The following is a 21,072-nucleotide window of genomic DNA, read 5'->3' on the forward strand; positions in this document are numbered from 1 at the left end:
GCAGATCGTCTTGACCATGTCTACATGCCTAAGTGCATTGAGTTGCTGCCATGTGACTGGCTGATTAGAAATTTGCGTTAACAAGAAGTTGTAACGGTGTACCTAATAAAGTGGCCGGGGAGTGTACATCTCACAAAAATTATGAACAAATAAAACAAAATAAAAATGAGATGAATTATATTAGCTATACAATAAAACTATAAACAGATGTCAGGGGTAAAACAAATACAGTGTTCAGCATAATTAAATACACCCCATTTTGAAAATGAATATTTGTATCAATTTCTCAGTGAATATAGGCAATGCATTTTGGTGCATTTAAACAAAACAGATTCATTAAACAAACAGATATATATATATATATATATATATATATATATATATATATATATATAATATATATATATATATATATATATATATATATATATTTTTTTTTTTTTTTTTTATATATATATCATATATTTTAAATATATATATATATATATATATATATATATATATATATATATATATATATATAATATTTTAGTCACCAAACATATTTAGAAATTCAAAGATAATACAATTCAAGCAAAATATTGCAAAAAATTACAACCTACAAAATTGTAACTACATTTTTTCTTTTTTTTTGCTTCTCATGATTTTTCCTTATTTTTAAATTTGTATTTAACTTAATATTTTTCTATAACATATAAATTCAGCTGTACTAGTTTTTGAACAGTTATCTTAAGTTATTTTGTTAGATTAGCTCCAGATTTGGCTTCAGTACTGACTAATCTAATGTATATGCACAAATATAATATTGTATAGCTTCCTATTAAAAATATGAATTTATAAGATAGACTTGTGAGGGGTGTATTTATATATGCTGAGCACTGTAAATAGGTAAGATGGTAATAAAAACATTTATTTAATCAAATTAAATTTGCATAATGCTTTATTTTTTCAGTTTATAATGTTACACACTGTAGTGCCATATTCTTTAATCTCCTTTATAAAATGTTCGCTATTCGGCTTAGCTTTGACCCATTTCTTGCCTGAAATTTCTATTTGCCAGGAGTTTTCCGAATTCGACGTGACGTTGCGAGCTTCCGAAAATGACGTTGCAGAGGGGGTGCGTGGCCGTGCGCGCGCCCGTATGTGTGTGTGTGAAACAGAGCGGAGGTGAAGAAGAGGAGGATGAAGCAGGGAGCGGAGGATGGGAGGAAGAGTGGAGTGAGTGAGAGAGAAAGAGAGAGAGACGGGCTGGCTATCAAGGGCTCGTGTCAAGTGTGAATGTCTGAGAGGGGCTTCGATGGGAGTTTTATCGCAGCGCCGAAACAAAGACGCGATCTTTTTTTACCATCCGGAGAAACATTGTAGCGGAAACTTTAAACTTTTACCCGCCAGAGCGGCAGCGCCGTGCCGGGTCCCGGCTTTGTCTCGCGACGGGGGGAAGTACGCCAGCACACGCGAGGATATAAAGAACCAGCACCACTTTCGGATACACATTTTGACTCCCACAAAGAGGGAATCTGCGATTATTGCGTTTGTTTAGGAGAGCGAGAGAATGGCGGCCAACATGTACCGAGTTGGAGGTGAGTATTATTGTTGAGGCTAACACTAGCAGCAGGCTCGCGGGGGTTAGCATTAGCATTAGCGCGAGCGGCTGTTTCCGCCTTAGTTACAATGAGCGGAATCCCGTTGCTAAGCGAGCTAGGCTAATTTCGTTACGGCTGCATAAGGGATAACCCGAATTTACTCAATAATATATGTGTTAAACTTCACTTGCGATGGTTTAAAAACTAGCACTGGATCTCAAAGTCTTTCCTTAGTCCACAGTTTTGGTTTCTTTTAAATAATTAGCCGCCGCAAGCAAATGAGCTAATTATACATAAAGCCTCGCGTTAGTTTATTCACTCATAGTGCTTTTTACGCACTTTTTCAAGACTTGTGTTGGAGTTTTTGTCGTGCACGTTTCCCAAACTCTGTCGATCTGTCAAACCTTTGACAACTGAATCATATGGGAGACTCGCCGCACTTTCAGTTTCGTCACCTGTTTGAAAGGAAGCAGTAAAATAATAATAAAAAAACAGTTTTAAATGTATTTCACGCATGTTTAAGTTTTTTATATGGTTAACCTAGAAATAAAGTTCAGAACTAGAAAAAAGTCTCCAATTTTGTATTCTCATGCATGCAGAAGGCGCGTATGTTGTCTTATCCAGCTGAAGTTTTCACCGTCATACATGGTCACTTCTACTGTACTTAGACATATATATGAGAGGTCTTAGACATATATATATATATATATATATATATATATATATATATATATATATATATATATATATATATATATATATATATATATATATATATATATATATATATGAGAGGTCTTCTGTCTTAAAGATGCTGTTTGCGGTGATGATGATGTGCGTTAACATCACTCACTGACTGACTGACTGCATTGTAAGCATCTACATTACAGTGCCTTTATTTTCTTAAATCCGGGAATCTGCCGTAAATAGGTCACGGCAATCAGCCTGTGTTGCTTTAGCAGACGCCGCTGATTGCTTTATTGCAGCTGCAGATTGAACATGCAGCGTCTGATGGGGAGTTGTGCAGGAAAGAACTCACTTATTACACGCTTGTCAAAATGTATTAGGGTTTATGACGCGAGACTGGGTTCAGACGAAGGGGAAGTCTGCGTCAACTCACAACTGTCATTTGAAATGTTTTCTCCAATGAAGGTGCTGTGTAGGATCGCGCTGTAATGATGTTCCGTCATAGCTTGACTGCGCTGTTCTTTAGTGTTTGAGGAGGTTTGCACACGCAGGTACTGCTTTGGGTAGGTCATTGAACTTGACCTCCTAATTTTGCTTCAAGCTTTGCATCCCTGCATTTTTCACCTCTGTTATGGAGGTTTGTGACTCAAATACTGTCACTCTTTTTTTCAGTCCATTTCACTAGTGGTTGTTTTTGTCATTGAGGTTCCTAGAATGCATTAGTGATCGACTGAGGTATCGGCTAATATCTGCTGTTTAGCGCCAGGCTCAATTATAAGTAGGGCCAGACGGAATCTGCGGACTGTTTTTTGCCATTTATGCTGAGAATTTTGGTAAAAATCTGCGGATTTCTGCTGAATTATTTTGGGAGTATCATAACTAAAACCTTAATACATGAAATAAAAAATATTAATATATTTTTAACTTTTATTTAATGTTTAAAATGCAAATACAATTAGATTCACTTCATTTGGTAAACAAAGCAAGTTTCTCATACAATATATCTACTAAAAGACAGAAAATATTACTTTACAAACTGCATTGTACATAAATCAGATCAACATTTTCATATTAGTCAAAAATAGTACTGTAATTAATTAAAAATGGAATAAATATAGATTTACACACATTTACTCGAGTAAATAAACAGAATTAATGATGGGCTAAAAATCTGCGGAATTCTGAGCGCACAGATTTCGTGAAGACCTAATTATGTCAATATTTGGCTCTTTTGAAAAAACTGGCATTTTACAGTAACTCTGCTTGACCGTCAACCAGTTCAGAAGTGTCAAAAAATTTCCTCATCTATTTTTTAAAAAAATCATAAATGAAGAAAAAATCATGAATTATTCACATTTATGTGACTGTGGACTACAAAAAAAATTATGTTGCACTGGAATATTTTTGGCAATATGCATCGCACGATAACTGGTTTTAATGTTTGGGAAAGTCTTGTTTTTTTTATTCGTTTGGTTTTTATTGGTTTTAATGAACGTACAAACAAAAACAAAAGAAGGACAAAGACAAGGCTATCAGTAGACACAAGTATAGCAGCAAAAGTTATAGAAATAATAAATAAATTAATTAACATACAGGCAGAATACAAAACTCATAATAAACAAAGTCACACTTATTATGAAAATAAGTCTGAGGCGTCAGAAGTTCATTAGGCTCAAGCGTCTTGTTCAATTCTTTACCAAAGAGGTATGGTTTTGGTGTGTTGTCCAGTAGAATTTGCAAAGCTTTGGCTGTGAAGTTTTATTATATATATATATAATGTTTTGAAACAGGAAAAAAGTTTTTTTTTTTTACCCAGACATAAAAAAAATAAAAAATTATATATATATATATATATATATATATATATATATATATATATATATATATATATATACATTTTTTTTAAATGTCTGGGTAAAAAAACTAAAACTTTTTTCCCCTTTCAAAACATTATATATGTATATGTATGTTCTATTTAAGGTTTTTAATATTTTGCAGCAGTAAACGCATCAGAAATGCGGATTTCTTTACAATTTAAAACTTCTTTGGATATTTTTGCTGCTAGAGATACTGTTGTCCTAAAAAAAAAAAAAAAAGGTAAATAAAAATCTTACACATACCTTAAGAACGGTATAGCAGAAAATTTTGACTGTTTTAAAACCTTGACTTTTCCAAACAGCGGTATACCTTGAAAATGGTTATCGTCCCATGCCTACCTGGATGATACATTGGGGTACATTTAGCTCAAATGAAGGGGGGTCAGATACAAAGTCAAGGTTTTAAAACCATCAAAATGTTTTGTTATACCGTTCCTATGGTACATTTACGTTTTTAATGTGTTTTTACGACTATTTGGTTTTTTTGGTGCAGCAGTATCTCCTCATCAAAAGCTATTGGTCAGCCCACGATTCAACAAACATTTAGAAAACAAATCACTTCTAAACCAACATCCAAACATGCTATAGAGCTGAGCAGTGCAGTGGCTTTGCTTTATATCCAAAGAAAAGAAAGATGTGAAGAATCAGTGTTTTTGAAACTAATGAAGACAGCAGAGAGCAATGATTTATTTTAATTATTTAGTCTGACATGTTTAGTGTTCCAAAATAAATATTAAAATAACATTTAATGTGTTCAATGGTGAAATGTTTACCCTGAAATTTGAAAACACTCTTATTTATTTGTAATGGTTGAGTTAAAAATAATTTGTGTTTTGTTGGGTTATTTATTTAATAACTCAACCAGTTGGGTTAAATATATTGAATTTCAACAGTCAACTGATTTAACTGACACAGAACAGCTGTATTATTATGTGTACATAATGTTGTTTTTGCATTAAGAATATTTAAGCTCTAACCCAATAATGTTATTTTTTAATCAAATTACCTCTCTGTGTCGTTTTTATATCCATTTCACCAGCACTCTTAATTATTGATGAGACAAATGCACGCTTCATAGTCGATCTATATTAAACAGATAAAAACGCTTAAATGTCTGGAACTTTAAAATGTATTGGAAATAATGCATTTTCAATTTTTTAAAAACTGAATGTTATTTATTTACACAGTCATAATTATAAAATTAATAGTATTAGTAATAGGGTTTTTTTTCCATTCTGGTATAATTATTGCTACTACTAGTAGCTACTTCTAGTAGTAGCAATAGTTATACTAGAATGGAAAAAAACATTTAATCAAAATAACCCAATGCATTGGGTTAAAATAACCCATAGTTAGGAATGTGCTATAATAACCTATAGGTGGGTTATGTGTTGGTATTTTTAACCCAAGTATTTTAACTGAATAGAACATATTTTCGAGCTGTAGTCAACACCGGCCCATGCCTAATAGCCAAAATACATTGTATAAGTCAAAATTATTGATTTTTCTTTTATGCCAAAATTCTTTTGAATATGAAGATCATCTTCCATTAAGATGTTTTGTAAATTTCGTACTGTAATAGTTGCATTAAAACATGTGAGTTACTAAGCACTTTGTTGAGTCAGCTTTAAAGGCGACTTCCTCTGTATTAAATTGTTTTAAAGCCCTCAGGTTCCATATCTTAAAATAGTTGTTTCAAACCATACATCAATGGTAAGTCTAGTTTGAACATTGCAATTACACTATCTATCAATGGACTTTCCAAATAGACTCCAATTTCCATAAATGGGCTTTTCCAATTAGACTTTCCATCAAGTCCATCAGTGGAACAAACCATTCATCAATGGAAAGTCTAATTATTCATCTTTGATCGTTAAGATTTTGTGGTCTAACAGGATCACTTATAGTTTAAGGTAACATCATAATCATCTGATCATCATGGTTATGTGATCTGATCACACTTATACAAAAGAAAACAGTTTCAGTAGCTTCAATTTCAATCTTATTTTGCCATCCAAATATTGGACTGTTATATGATATTTAATAAAATGAATATTATTGTGTTTAACAGCATGAAAGTAACCAATATTGGTATATTTTATTTTGCTATTATAAATATGTTTAAGTTTTCCCAGTACTGGGTTGCAGCTGGAAGGGCATCGGCTGTGTAAAACGTATGCCGGAATAGTTGGCGGTTCATTCCGCTTTGGTGACCCCTGAGATGCTTTCTGAGATTATTCAAACAAAATAAATCCTATACTACTGGCAGAAACATTTATTTTACAAAAATATTTTCAAATTAACTGGTACGTCCAGGTCACACACAATAAGTATTTTTGGTCTAAAATGCAGCTGATGAAATGAAGTTAAAGGCTAATATAAGACACAATACTGGTGTAAACAGATATTTGTCAGTATAATGTGTGTCAAAATCAAATAAGCGTTCTCGTTTTCTGTGTAAAAATAATATTTAATTTCTAGGGAGAAAATCTTGAACTTTCTGTCTTCTCAAGACAAAAAAAAACAGCCTCAGTGTGGATGGAAGGTCAAAATTATTAGTACATTTTTAAATTAACCGGTAGTGTTGCAACCTGTGTTTATTAGCATTGAGCCAATAAATAATGGTTTATAACGGTTGATCACATGTTGAGATCTCATCTTTGTCCAGGTCACTTGTGCTCATTGAACTCTTGGTTTAAATGTCACTCTCTTGCCATGCAAACAAGGCTCACTGTTCAATAGATGACTGTAGCAAATATTACTATAACAGTCTAGATGTGAAGGGCCGTATCCACATAATGCAATATCAAATCTGCCACCTCGGTGCATTCTAATGCATACTTCTGTCTATGTGCAGGAATTCAGCAGATAAACATGGCAGAACTGAAAATGTTTTACAATTAAGAGTCTACTTCAGGTTTTTTTTATCTTTCCTGTTATAAATTTAGAATGTTAAATGTGTAGCAAAACTATGTTGCTTTGGAACAAAGTGGTAATGAGGATTCGTTGCAGTTCTTAGAATAAAACAAGCATGATGCATGCTTTCCAAAGGAAGTTATGTTAGCTTGCCTTTTCTTTTGTGGTGCATCAAGTTCAAACAAGGCAAAATGCAACTGTGCTGTTCGTTTGTTAGCAAGAGGGAATTGAAGTGTTTCAGACTTGCACTATAATTGAGATGGTTTTGGTTCATTGAAGCTTGCGTCGTTTATCACAGGGTGTTAATTGAGACTTCTAATAAAGATGCAAAGAGAGTACTTGTCTAGTGATGCAGACAGGAAGTTCTCCTCATGGGCGGGCGTGTGTGCAAATATATATATATACATGTATGGATGACGCTGTGTGGTGTTAAATAAGGATCCTGTTTTGCGTGTGCATATACTGCCATACAGATTTTATTTCTTTCTTTTTCAATTTGAAATGGCAGATGCTTTCATCCAAAATAAAATGTATTTCATTCAAGTTCATTATATCATCATGTAGATCACGCATTCTCCAGCAATCAATCCAAGACCTCACCATTTCTAGCATCATGAGCGAGTGTTTCAAAAACATTCAAAAATGAAAATTAAATTTAAATGCAAATCTGGAGTATTGCATTAAAAAAACGTGCAAATAACCCTACTTACTTATGCACATACATTTTTTTTAATGCACATTTTCAAAATTTATGGCATTTCCATCAACCATCTATTTATGTGCATATCCAAAATGCACATAAAAATTATGGAGGATCAGGAGTGCCGGTTAGAAATAAACTGAAGAATCAAATGATCAATTTAATAACTGAATAATTAAAATGTGTATAGTTAAATCACAATTTAATTGGACAATTAAGGGACAAATAAATAGACATATTTAAATGTGTTTATTTAAATTGTGTTTTTAAACGTCATTTAATAAAGCTATAAATCAGTGCATTTTAAAATAACTTTTTAAATGTATAAATATAAAATTTTGTTTAATTCATGTTTTAAATTGCTAATAAATAAAACAATAAAAACGTATATTTATGGATCATTTTAAATGCACAATTAAATAGCTTTTAAAAAAGGCATTGGACAAAAGCTTTTCTCTCTTTGTTTGCCACTTGCTTTTCCTTTCCTTTTGTTACATGTTTTTCTCGAGTTAAAAAATAAATCGGGTTTATGAATGCCATTAGACAGTCCACACTGGGGGAGCAATCAGTCAACTTTCGCCTCAAGTTAAGAAAATCCTCTTTCGCTTGTAAATGAAACACACACTCTCATTGGATAGAGAGAAAACCATACCTCATTTTAGCGAGACTTTAAAGATCAGAAAAGCGACTCAAATGTCGGGGATTTATTAGCTTTAGCTGATTTCTGTTAAAGAATTCTTATCTGGATCATCACCCTCTGCGTAGAAAAGTTTTGCAGTTGAGGGGAGACGTTACTGTGGTCAGGCGAGCTAAGTCAAAAGCATCCGGTCATTCTTGCCCACGTTACTTTATTTTATTTGGTCGCCCATAAACTTTGTATTACAGTACAGCACCAAATAACTGATCTGAACACAAAAATCACTACCGTGAATGCATTTTGTCATTATTTATCACAGCCCCACACTGCCTGATGATGAAATATTAAATAATAGAGAAACAATTAAAAAGGAACCAAAATAAGAGGATTTTAGGGTCTGCTTTTTTCGTAATCTCAAAAAAAGAGAGATTGAAAACATTGCTGTGTCCCTGTATGGATGGAAACATAGCTACGGTCAACTGTTTGAGCTTCAGTAATGTAGTTTAAAAAAATAGATAATGCAAAGTGCACTGTTCATTCACCAGACAAATTTTTAGGACTTAAAATAATGTGAAATGTAATAATTTTTGCCAGTTCTAAAGAAAACAAAGCCATTGTAGTAGGGATGCACCAAATTTCTGAATGCTGAAAATTATCGGCCAATTTTATTTCCAATCTGTAATTATGAGCCCAACAAAAAAGGCTTTCCTGTGCTGCACTGCCCAACAGCATTTAGCAGGTTGGTTTCAGTCTCTCTTCTGGTGTAGTCTTCATTACACGGTGTGAAATGGCTTTCACACCAGACACTGTAAGTGCTACACTATGAAAACCATTAATTTCAATGGGTTGAACTGTGCAAAGGCAGTTTGTTGCTACTCTAGAGCAGCATAGTGCAACATCGACTAGCTTGTGAGCACACTGGACATTTCCATGTAGCATACTTGTTCCTGCTGCTTGCATTAGCGCTACTGTGCTGGCATGGCAATGCTGGTAAAATGATTTCTTAACTCATAAAATAAATTTACTTTCAATAAAATGTGATTATTTTATTTGCTTGTAATTAAAAAAAAAATCTGAATAATTTTAACTGAGTTACATTTTGTCTCTTAATTTTGATAAATGTCCTGAATATGGTTAAAGTCTTACACATTACTTTATATTATTAAATAAATAATTATTACTAATGGGTTTCAGTTTTCAGCAAGTGCTTCCAGTAGTTTTATTCCAGGGCATCTCTAATTACTAGATTTTATTTTCCTTTTATCAAGTGTGAACTTATTAACCTTGCTACATTTACCTGAACATCCCAGTCAGCATTTTCTCATCTGATTGGCTGGATTTGGCACAGGATTGTCTGGTATTCTGTAGGCATGGGTCGGTATAAGATTCTGACGGGATGATAACCTTGGATAAAAATATCACGGTTTCATGGCATCACGGTATTATGATTACTGCTCTAAAAAATTTTCTTTTTAAATGTCTGAATGTCTTTTTTTCACCATTGAACACAATATATTTTATTTTAAGAATATATTTTGAAGCAGTAAACAATATGTTTAAATAATTAGAATTAATCATTGGCTTCTGCTATCTTCATTAGTTTTAAAAACACTGATTTCTTTACAACTTGAAAAGGCATCTTTCTATGTCTTTTCCTTGGATAAAAGTAAACCGCTGCACTGGTCCAAAGTATGCTTATATGTTGGTTTGTAAGTGATTTTTGTTTCTCAAATGTTTCCTGAGCCGCTGGCTGACCAGTAGCTTTTGATGTGGAGCATCCTTTTTTGCTGGAGATACTGTTTCCCTAAAAAAGTAAATTAAATGGTCCTGAAAAAAATTCTGACCTGTATCGTATAACAGAAAATTTCAGCGGTTTTAAAACTTTGACTTTTCCAAATCACGGGAAACCTGTTTGAAAACCACAGTTTTTGCTAATGTGCTTAGTGATGCTAGTAACACAGAAATGACATCTTTCAGGTTCAGTTTTTCTGCTATTTTTGTCCCTGTCAGTATGTCCAAGCCTCAGTGGATTTTCAGATGTCTCTGAATACCAGATGCCCTGAGTTAACAATATAGCACATCTCTGCTTGAGGAACAGATGGCTAGACCCCGTTTCTCCTTGAAGGAAATTATTGATCCATGCCGCTCAGCCTCTCCTCACTGTCTCTCTGATTGATGAAGCTCATGAACTTGGGAGAGGGACCTCCATTTTGATTTATCCCTTGCGGCACGGCTTAAGAACATGGCTGAGCAGAGGCCAGAACTGAAAGCATTAGTCCGATCAAAGATCAACATCTACCAGAACGTCCAGCTGACCAGACCAGGAGAGAGACTGATTGCATAACGGAAGTGTGCATGTGTGTGACCACGACTCATTGTATGGTCTTTCCATATTTTATCGACCCATACCATTGCTCATATCAGGTTCTGTATGGAGCTCATGGAAGTTTTTGCCAGTTTTGATTTGATTGTTGGTGTATTTAATGATGGAATCTCCATTTGTTTTTAAATGGTTTCCTTTGGTGAATTTCTGTTGGTGGAGTGCATTATTTTATATATATTTTAAATGGTTGAGCGTTCCAATTCTTTGAAAATGTTCTGGATTTGGTGGATAACAAGTTCCATGAGGTTCTGGTGGGGTGTTACCCAAATTATAGCATTGACCATTATCGGCTGATATTATACTTTTTTATAATAATGATCCATACTTAGGGCTGTGCGATTCATCAGAAAAAGTAACCGAAATCGACATTTAGATCCTACAATCAATCAAATTTTTCTAGGTCAATATTCTCAATTACATCTCCCTACCACGTGTGGCATCACATGACCCCTCTCTGATAAGGCTGATTTATACTTCTGCGTCGAATGCACGGGTATGATGCGGTGCAGCTTTCACATGGTCTCATACTCGCGCACCTCTTGACAATGATTGGAAGGTGGTCAGAGATGCCTTGAGACTGCATATTTTCTATTGCACAAAAAATTATTATTTACATAAAAATATTTGTGTACAGAAGATTCAAGAAATGCACTGTTTAAAATATTCTATACAGGATATATAAGAGTTATTTTATTTAGAAGAGATACTGCATGTTTTCTGCTTTTGAAAACATTTAAAAATAATTTATTTTGTTTCTAAAAGTGCTAGTTACTTATTTGTGACTGTTCGTTTTAGGCAATGTGTGTTTTAATTTCGGTTGTTCAACGATGATGTTGAATAAATAATCATAGACAGTGTGTGTTTCCTTCAATTATTTTAAAATCAAGTAATGTACCCTTCATTCAAAAATCTCTCACTTGTAAAATGTGAGCAAATTTACTGTACAAAATCTGCCAGTGAACTATGAGGACAGAAAAATAAAATGATCGTTCATTAATCGCAATCGAGTTAAAATGTTCAATTAATTGAGATTTAGATTTTAGGCCAAATCGGCCAGCCTCATCCATAATAATATTGGATATTTGTGGTCTGTATTGGTATTATTAGATTTATATATAATGCTTAATTACATGTTTTAAAAAATAATAATAATATATATTTTTTATTTTTCAAAAATACTTATTTCATAATTCAATAAATAGTAAATGTCAAATTTAATATCCATTTTTCGTACAGTACATTATAATTTCATAATGTTTTTCTTACTTGGAATTGTCGTCTTGTTTCTTGTTCAAATATCTACATTTCAAAGCAAAAACAAGATTATTTTACTCACCCCACCGGCAGATAATTTTGTTTGTTTTTTTAAGAAAAACTGTTAATTTTCATGTATTTTTTCTGGCGATGAAAGCTGAACAATATTTTTACTTGTTCTAAGAATGTTTTGATATTGGCACTAGAAATGAGACAAAACAAAAAAAAGTTTTTGTATTGTGATTATTCAATTACTGTCAAATAGAGCTATTCAAATCATCTTGTGAAAATGTATTCATATCGCAGAAAAATAAAATATTGCAATATCAGATTTTCTAATATCATGCAGCCCAAATGTTCCTAGTGTTTCATTAAAAAAACAACTGTTGAATTTATCATGCATCATTATTGTATGAAAATTATTGTCAGCTTTTTTTTTTTTTTTTTGGAATATAAGTCAATCTCTGTTAATTATTAATAGATTTTAGTGTCTCAGAGTTCGCAAGGTTCAAAGTTTATCATTAGTACAATCCCCACCATATTGTTTCAACTGTAATGTGTCTTGTATTCATATAAGAGAAATGAAGCTCAGCGACATGCCACTAACAGATGCTTTCTTTTGTCTTCTACAGATTATGTGTATTTTGAAAACTCCTCCAGTAACCCCTATCTCATCCGCCGAATAGAAGAACTCAACAAGGTGAGTTTTGGAACACGTCAAAAGCCAGACTTTCCTTTATGTGTGAACTCTGGAGAAGCAGAGAAACGCTGAGTTTGTGCAGGGAGCACTGAGAAAATGAAGATTCAGTAGGATATCATAATCCTCACATGTTGCTTTGCTTCCAATTGCCTTGATATTTTTGGTTTCCTTTAGCATTTGTTTGCCCTTGAGCTGTTTTTGACCGGTATGACTTATAGCGCCAATATTACAGCATGCATACATAATGAATCTGATGTGTCACCATTCTTGCAGCCTAGAGTCATGCCGGCTGTGATTGGTTGGGGCTTTTGATGTCCTCCAATCATACATCATCAATAGCTTTGTGCAGGGATTTTTGACGTTACACTGAACATGGATGATTGGCATATGCCAGCTCTCAGCTAAAGCATTGTCAGTCATGACAGCGTAACAGACTGTCTCTGTCACCTGCTCCCTCTGTTGTGCGTTGCTAATGCTCAGCCATCATGCCGTTGTCTACCAATTCACGCTGGGCCGTTTGAGATGAAGATCCAGCCGTAAGAGACTTATATAATGCTGAGAATGACACAGGCCTGTTTCCTGGAGCAGGGATTAAAACACTTTTATGTAACCTCGTTTTGAAGGACTGAAGCTCAGCAGGATGGGTAAACTGATGGAAGTGGTGTCTATGTTCAATACGTTCAATGTTGTCTTGAATATACAGAAGTCTAACTCGCACTGTGTTGCATTAATTACAAAGATGTGGTTTTCATTTCCACATACACTCTCAGAAATAAAGGTACAGGAGCTGTCACTGTGGCAGTACCTTTTCAAAAGATGCATATTTTTACCCAAAGAGTCCACAGTAGTACCTCAAAGGTGCATATTAGTGCTCAAATGTACCTAAAAAGTACAAGGATTTATTTGAACCTTTTGTTTTGCTGCTTAAATATTGATGCTCTTTCTAATAAATAGACAGTTTCTTTCAGTCCCACAATGACTTAAAATATGCTTGAAGACCCCCACTATTTTTTGAAAATAGTGTTAAACAGTTGAGTTTTACCACTTTTGAGTCCATTCAGCCGATGTCTGGGTCGGGCAGGAGAACTTTTAGCTTAGCTTAGCATAAATCATTGAATTCTATTAGACCATTAGCATCTCACTCAAATTACTACAAAAAGAAGTTGCCATAATTTTCCCAATTAAGACTTGACTCTTCTGTAGTTACATCGTGTATTAAGGCTGACTTAAAATTAAAAGTGGCTATTTTCTAGGCTGATATAGCTAGGAACTATACTCTCAATCCAATATATGCCACCAGTTAAGGCTGGTTTATAATTCTGCGTCAAGTGATCGCCGTGACCCATGGCGCCTGCTGTGCATTTATACTTCTGCGTGCTGTTTGTGTTGCTCTGCAATAACACTTCCGAAACTGTGATTTTTTTTTTTATTTTTTTTATTTTTTTATGCTTCTCTCTGTCGAGTTTCTTTGTGGGTGTTTAGTTTTTTCTGAACGCGACCTTAATGGATAAGTAGCTAAAACGCGCTCGTTCTGAGGCGGGAACTGGCAGACGTGTAACAGGTAAACACAAAACAACAGTTTCCATCTAGAGCTACTTTACGGGATGCTTGTAAACACTCACTCCAACAGGTTCACGCAGCTCTCACTCCCGCCCACACTGGTCAGCGCTAACAGGCTGACCAATCACAGAGCTTGCACTACCAGTGTTGCGACGTGTGGTTAAATTTTTTGAGAGGTGTATTTTATATAGGCGACTGCACAAAGGCTGTGCTGGACCATACGCGTGTCCTTGATGCAGAAGTATAAATAAGACTTTAGGATGTGCGTAAAATCATTGTGCCTGCTGCAGCCATTGTACCGCATAGTGTTGTCACGATACTAAATTTCGGTACGAATCAGTACTGAAATTTTAAAAATGTGCATTTCCCGCTAACATTTGAGCGCTGTTGAGCACGTTCTTAAACACAGCTGATTTGCTGTTGTATTCACATACTCAACAGAAATGTAACCACAGATACAGAGACACTTGAGCATTTTAAAGCCGTGAAAATCAGTCGATTCATCCGTGAATCACTTGTATGTCAGCTCATAAACAGACCAGCTGATCATTGCGGCTTTAAAACACTCCAGTGTCCCTGTATCTGTGGTTACTCAATAAACAGCGACGAGTTCGGTGAACTGATGAACTTCATGGTCAATCACAGTCATTTCTGTTGAGTACATGAACACAAAGACAAATCAGCGGTGTTTAAGTATGTGCTCAAATGTTAGCGGGAAATGGACGTTTTAACATTTCAGTATTGATTGGTACCAAAATTTAGGTAGTACACTAGTATGGCAGCAAAATTCCTAGCCATGTCGACCTAGCAAATAGCAACTGTTCATTTTTCATCAGTCTTAGTACATGATGTAACTTGAGAAGAGTCAAACCTTACATAGGAAAATAATCAAAACTCTTTGGTCGTTTTTGAGTGAGATGCTAATAGTCTAATCCTTTTTAATGATCTAAGCTAAGCGTGCTCCCGGAGACTCAGAAATGGATTGAATTAAAGAATGGTAAAACAATTTAAATCTAAAGTTGTAAAATATATATATATTTTTTTAAGTGGATCGTTCCTTTATATGATGGGGTTTTATAAGTCCATGACATAAAGACAATAATAGCACTTGATGTATTCTCTTGTATGTAGTTTTTCCTCACATTGTTTTCTTGTATGTTTCCCTCAAGACTGCCAATGGAAATGTAGAAGCCAAGGTGGTCTGTCTCTTCAGGCGGAGGGATATATCTGCTAGCCTGAACACTTTGGCTGATAGCAATGCACGTGAGTAGCCAACTGTTTCAGTCTTCTATCAGTTCATGTGTCTTTATCACCTTCAAGATAAATTGTCCCTATGCAAGCATACTATATGAATTGTAACACCAACCAGAATTTACAGCTTTTGCAGGCACATTCAGAGTAGCTTAAATGCTTTCAAAGCTGATCGGTGCAATGTATATTTGAGTCAACCTATTTGCATATTACATGGCCATGCGTCAAGGAAGCTTTAAACAAGCAGTAAACAGATGCTAGTTTCCTCCTGCAGAGATCAGACCTATAGTCAGTCATTGGTTACATTTAGCAAGTAGCAAGAGGAGTGGGATACATAGATGACTAATAAAATGGTATGAAATACAGCAGGACATTTCAAACTGATTTTAATAGCTTTTAAACAAAATGTGATCAAGTTTTTTTTATTTTTTTATTTTATTAACTTATGGTTTTATGCTTCAAGGTTTGGACCCTCCCCCCATTCTTCTGTCTGTAAAACCTATTCTGTTGGTCTGTCCCACTTGTTATTGACTATAGAATGCTTTTTTAAATTAAATTAATTAACTCAAAGAGATATTAAAGAGTGTTACCAGAAATCTATATATCTATAGAAATCTATATATATATATATATATATATATATATATATATATATATATATATATATATATATATATATATATATATATATATATATACTTGTGTACATACATACATACATACATACATACGTATATATATATATAAATACACATACATATACATACGTATGTATGTATGTATGTATATGTATGAATGTATGTATATGTATATATATATGTATATGTATATATATACGTATATATATATATATATATATATATATATATATATATATATATATATATATATATATATATATATATATATATATATATATATATATATATATATATATATATATATATACGTATATCTACATATACATATTGACTAGATATTTTTCAAGACACTTCTATACAGCTTAAAGTTACATTTAAAGGCTTAACTAGGTTAATTAGGTTAACTTGGCAGGTTAGGGTAATTAGGCAAGTTATTGTATAACAATGGTTTGTTCTGTAGACTATCAAAAAATATATAGCTTAAAGGGGCTAATAATTTTGACCTTAAAATGGTGTTAAAAAATTTAAAACTTTTTATTTAACTTTTATTAAACGTTTTATTCTAGCCAAAATAAAACAAATGAGACTTTCTCTGGAAGAAAAAGTATTATCAGACATACCGTGAAAATTTTCTTGCTCTGTTAAACATCATTTGGGAAATATGTAAAAGAATAAATAAAAATTCAAAGGGGGGCTAATAATTCTGACTTCAACTGTGTGTGTATATATATATATATATATATATATATTGTGTGTACATTGTGTGTGTATATCATTCATTCATTCATATATATATATATATATATATATATATATATATATATATATATATATATATATATATATATATATATTCATCCAATCATTGGATAAAGATAGTCAAGTCCCACCCTATCTTTATCTTCTTTTTGATTTGAGCATTTTAGGGATTAAGTGTGTAAAGCACATTTTTGGAGAGAACTGTGTAGGTTTTGTGCAATAAAACCATATAGACAGCGATGGCCAGACAGCTTGCACCCCTTTTTGGCATTAAAACAGTGAAGAATTGGTGCTGAAAAGACATGGACACCTGTTATTTATAGGCATGACTTCATTGAAGATGCATATTTTGGAGTTTTTTTTTTTTTTGTCAGATGCAAATTTTATGCGAGTATTTAAATTAATCTTGTAATGCGAGTTACTAACGTTAATGCACCATTATTTAACGCCTAGACAAATTCCCTAATCAAAGTTAACCACGCTCATCATAGAACAAAATTGCCATCTTTTACAATTGATTGACTTGTAGTAAGAGAAGCCAGGATAGATGGAATTACGCTGAAAGAACTCGTCCTAGATCCTAGATCTATCAGATAGTGTGCGGCCTGTTTTCCTTTGCACCCGAACGGTCAAATTAACAAACGGTTGTCAATGTCCGCTGTGTAGACCGGCAGTTTCAAACCTGGTCCTGGTCTATCCCCACTCTGGACATTTTGTTTGTTTCTTTTACCGCTTCAAAAGTTTGTTTCAGTTGACCATACATGATTTTAGTTCCAATTAAGTGTTTAATTTGAATGTGTATAAAACCATGCGAGATGTGAGTTGTATGCAGATGTGGTGATTATGGTTAAATAACCTTTCACACTTCTGTAATAAGTTTTGTCTGCCGATGCTGCGATCAGTGTGATGAAGTAAATTTTAAAGTGAAGTATATGGAGTTCATTCAATTCCTGTGTGCAAGGGTTGAGAGCAGTGAACACAATGTAGGGAATCTGTCGATCTGAACACTGTTCCTTCTTGGTCTAATGAGCTGTAATCTAAATCAGGTGTGTTAAGCAAGAGAGACATGTAAAATATGCAGAGCGGTGGTACACCAGGACCGTGTTTGAAAACTGCTGTTGGTGACTTTCACATGAATACAGTGAGTGAACATTAAAATACTGAAGTGAACTTTAAAGGCATGCGAAGAGCTGAGCACATTGGTGCTGTCCAGTTCTGAAGTCTTTCACCTTTGCAAGTAATAGGTTTTTATCATTGATTTGTAGTCGCTTGTGGACTTTTTTTGTTGTTGTTTAGTGTATCTATACTTTGGAACAAAAATATTTGTACGCATACTTCTGTTGAATATGAGGCCCCCCCCATTTATAAAGTAAGCTAACATTGACCCCCCACATATTTAAAAATCTGGCGCCATTCCCAGTCTTAAGTAGATCACCTGCACCTTATGAGAATTGTCCACTAGGGCTAAGCGATTTGGGCAAAATATCTAATTGCAAATTATCATTATTATTATTGCTATTACTGTTATTATTATTAATAAATTAATTAATTTTAACTGTATTTATTTATTTTTGACAGATATTGAGTTTTTTTTTTTTTTTTTTTTTTTTGTAGTCACGCTTCAGCTCAATAATCTGTATTGTAGTTTCTTACTGCTAAAATGCAGTGAATATTAGTTTTAAAAAAGGAACCAAAAGATAATTACTTAAACATTTATTCAAATTAGTTTTTTAAATATTCAGAAATTAAATTTTTTTTTTCTAGAGCAAACAATACACACAAATAAAATGACCTTACCTTTCTGTAAACAAGTTGAACTCAAATTAGAGAGATCGTGTAGCTTATTATAACAAACAAAAGTATTAATTTAATAAACTTATACTTAATAAAAGTATTAAGTATTAATAATTATTAAAAAAAAACAGAAAACTCCGCAAACTAATATGACTGATAAGAGCCTTTCTTTTTCTTTTTTAAGATTTATTTTTGGCCCTTTTGGCTTCTTTTATTGGATAGGACAGTATTTAGACAGGAAGCAAAGTTGGAGAAGGAGAGAGAGAGAGAGAGAGCGCACTAACCACTAGGCTATTTCTGTAGCTTAAATGGTCTAAAATAAAATAATTATCACAGATGCTACACAAAATATCATGACATTAAACGTATGGCTAATATAGGTGTGAGATGGAAGTGTTCATCTCCCATCCTGCATTTAGATTAGTTTTTTTTTTTAGTCCCCCCGGCATTAAAAGGCACTGTGTCTTTAGCGAGGTAGTGTGTTATAGCATTAGTTAACTCCTGGGTAGGGTTGCACCAGCTGTTCGTAAGTTCTCTCTTAAACTATAAGGTGAAGTCCACACTCGAGGCTTTGTAACACGTTTTTAGAGCAAACCGTAGATAGTAGTTCGTAAGCTCTCCATAAAGTCATGCGTATAGTCGCATTGAATGACATATTATCCAATAAGAAGCATTTAAATCATTAAACTGCTTTAAAATTCTGCATCGAACGCATCTATATAACTGTCCTATGAAAATGAAATGACAAATTGCATTTTTATAGTACATTACATATATTAAAAAAGGCGGCAACACCAAAGATCCACAAATGCTAATTTATTAAATTAGAAAAGGCTGACACAAAGCGTGTAATGTTTCGAGCACAAGGCTATGAAGACAGTGTTCATCACAGTAAAGTTCTCTTTTTTTTGTACACTTCCGGATCATATGATCTCCTATTATCTCACAACAACAAAAAATACAGATTTATAAATTATACAACTTAGATATTCAAAACAAAAATACAGAAACAAACCATAAAATTACATCACAAATTAAAGAAAACAGAATATAACAAGGAAAAACAATCAAATGAAACGACAAAATATGCCAAAAAACAGTACATTACATTGTAGTCAGTCACTCCAGACAACGCATATACCTGCATTGTGAGCCGTGGATGCACACAAAATACACATGATGTTATCAAAACATTAAACTTTAATTTCTTGTGACTTTGAAAGCAAAATATTCCCATATTACAGATGTCCTGTTAATGCTTCTGAAGCGGCAGACGCCATCATCCCACTCGTCTGCGCTTTTCTGTTTGTTTGTTTTTTGTGGGCATTCCGCATAGTTCAGCTGCGCAATTCTGATTGGGCAGAACAAAAGTGTGCTCACTCAATTGGCAAAACACACAGATGGCTGTCACGCATTTGGGGGAAATTATTTAATACATATTTCATATCGCAGCCTCTTGCGATTTAGCTAATCACCAATTATTTCGAATTATTGCACAGCCCTATTGTGCACTATGGTCATTTGCGATATGCTTGGTATATTTAGTTGGTATTTACTTGTTAATTTGATTTATAGTAAATCGTCTGCAGAAATCACTGGTTGTGTTCTTATGCAAATGAAATGTGGTCCAAAGTCTTATATGTTTTAAAAAAAGGTGAATTTATTTGCCATTTTTGCCTTTATTGGGGTAGGACAGTAGATTTTGATCAATATACGTTTCTATTCTCACCGATGGTCATGAGCTTTGGGTCATGACTGAAAGGACAAGATCTGGGATACCAGTGGCTGAAATGAGCTTCCTTCACAGTGAGGCAGGGTGCACCATTAGAAAAAGGGTGAGGAGCTTTGCATCCGGAAGGAACTTTTAGTAGAGCTGTTCCTTCTTTACTTTGAGAAAATGTAGTGGAAGTGGCTCGGGCATCTGTTTCAGATGCCTACCTGGAGAGGTGTTCTAGGCTTATCTCATCAAGAGGAGGCCCTGGGAATGATTCAGGACATGCTGGAGGGCGTATGTCTCTGCTTACACAAGAACGCCTTGGGATCCCCCCAGAGGAGCTGGAGGAAATGTCTGGGGTTCCCTGCTGAAGCTTCTGTGGTTGAAAATGGATGGATGTATGGGATAGGACTGTATTTCAGCAGGAAATGAATTGGGAGAGAGGGGTTTCTGAGTCACAGTTATGATAGTTAGATAGACATTTACTCCTCCTCAGGATGTTCTGTAGACCAGAGGCCTTGTTGCTTGTACACTGGTCCATGTTTCCCTGATGTAAATTGCAAATGGGTTGACGGAGGTGTTGAACAGCCTAATTTTGGTCTCTGCATCAATGGAT

The 21,072-nt window shown here is 34.0% G+C and overlaps 1 protein-coding gene across 2 annotated transcripts in view; it reads left to right on the forward strand.

Annotated features, from left to right (window-relative positions):
- Positions 1-1,136: 1,136 nt before the first annotated feature.
- mta2 (metastasis associated 1 family, member 2) overlaps positions 1,137-21,072 on the forward strand; it is a 38,467-nt gene continuing 18,531 nt past the window's right edge. Inside the window, exons 1-3 of one of the 2 annotated variants that reach the window (XM_056461118.1) lie at positions 1,137-1,580; positions 12,670-12,737; positions 15,467-15,560. In XM_056461118.1, coding sequence (XP_056317093.1) covers positions 1,553-1,580; positions 12,670-12,737; positions 15,467-15,560 — 190 coding nt within the window. In that variant the 5' untranslated portion in view covers positions 1,137-1,552. The remainder of the gene's footprint in view (positions 1,581-12,669; positions 12,738-15,466; positions 15,561-21,072) is intronic. The other variant, XM_056461117.1, reaches the window with a different exon arrangement.

The sequence above is a fragment of the Danio aesculapii genome, chromosome 7, assembly GCF_903798145.1.
Source record: "Danio aesculapii chromosome 7, fDanAes4.1, whole genome shotgun sequence".
NCBI classification, from domain to species: domain Eukaryota; kingdom Metazoa; phylum Chordata; class Actinopteri; order Cypriniformes; family Danionidae; genus Danio; species Danio aesculapii.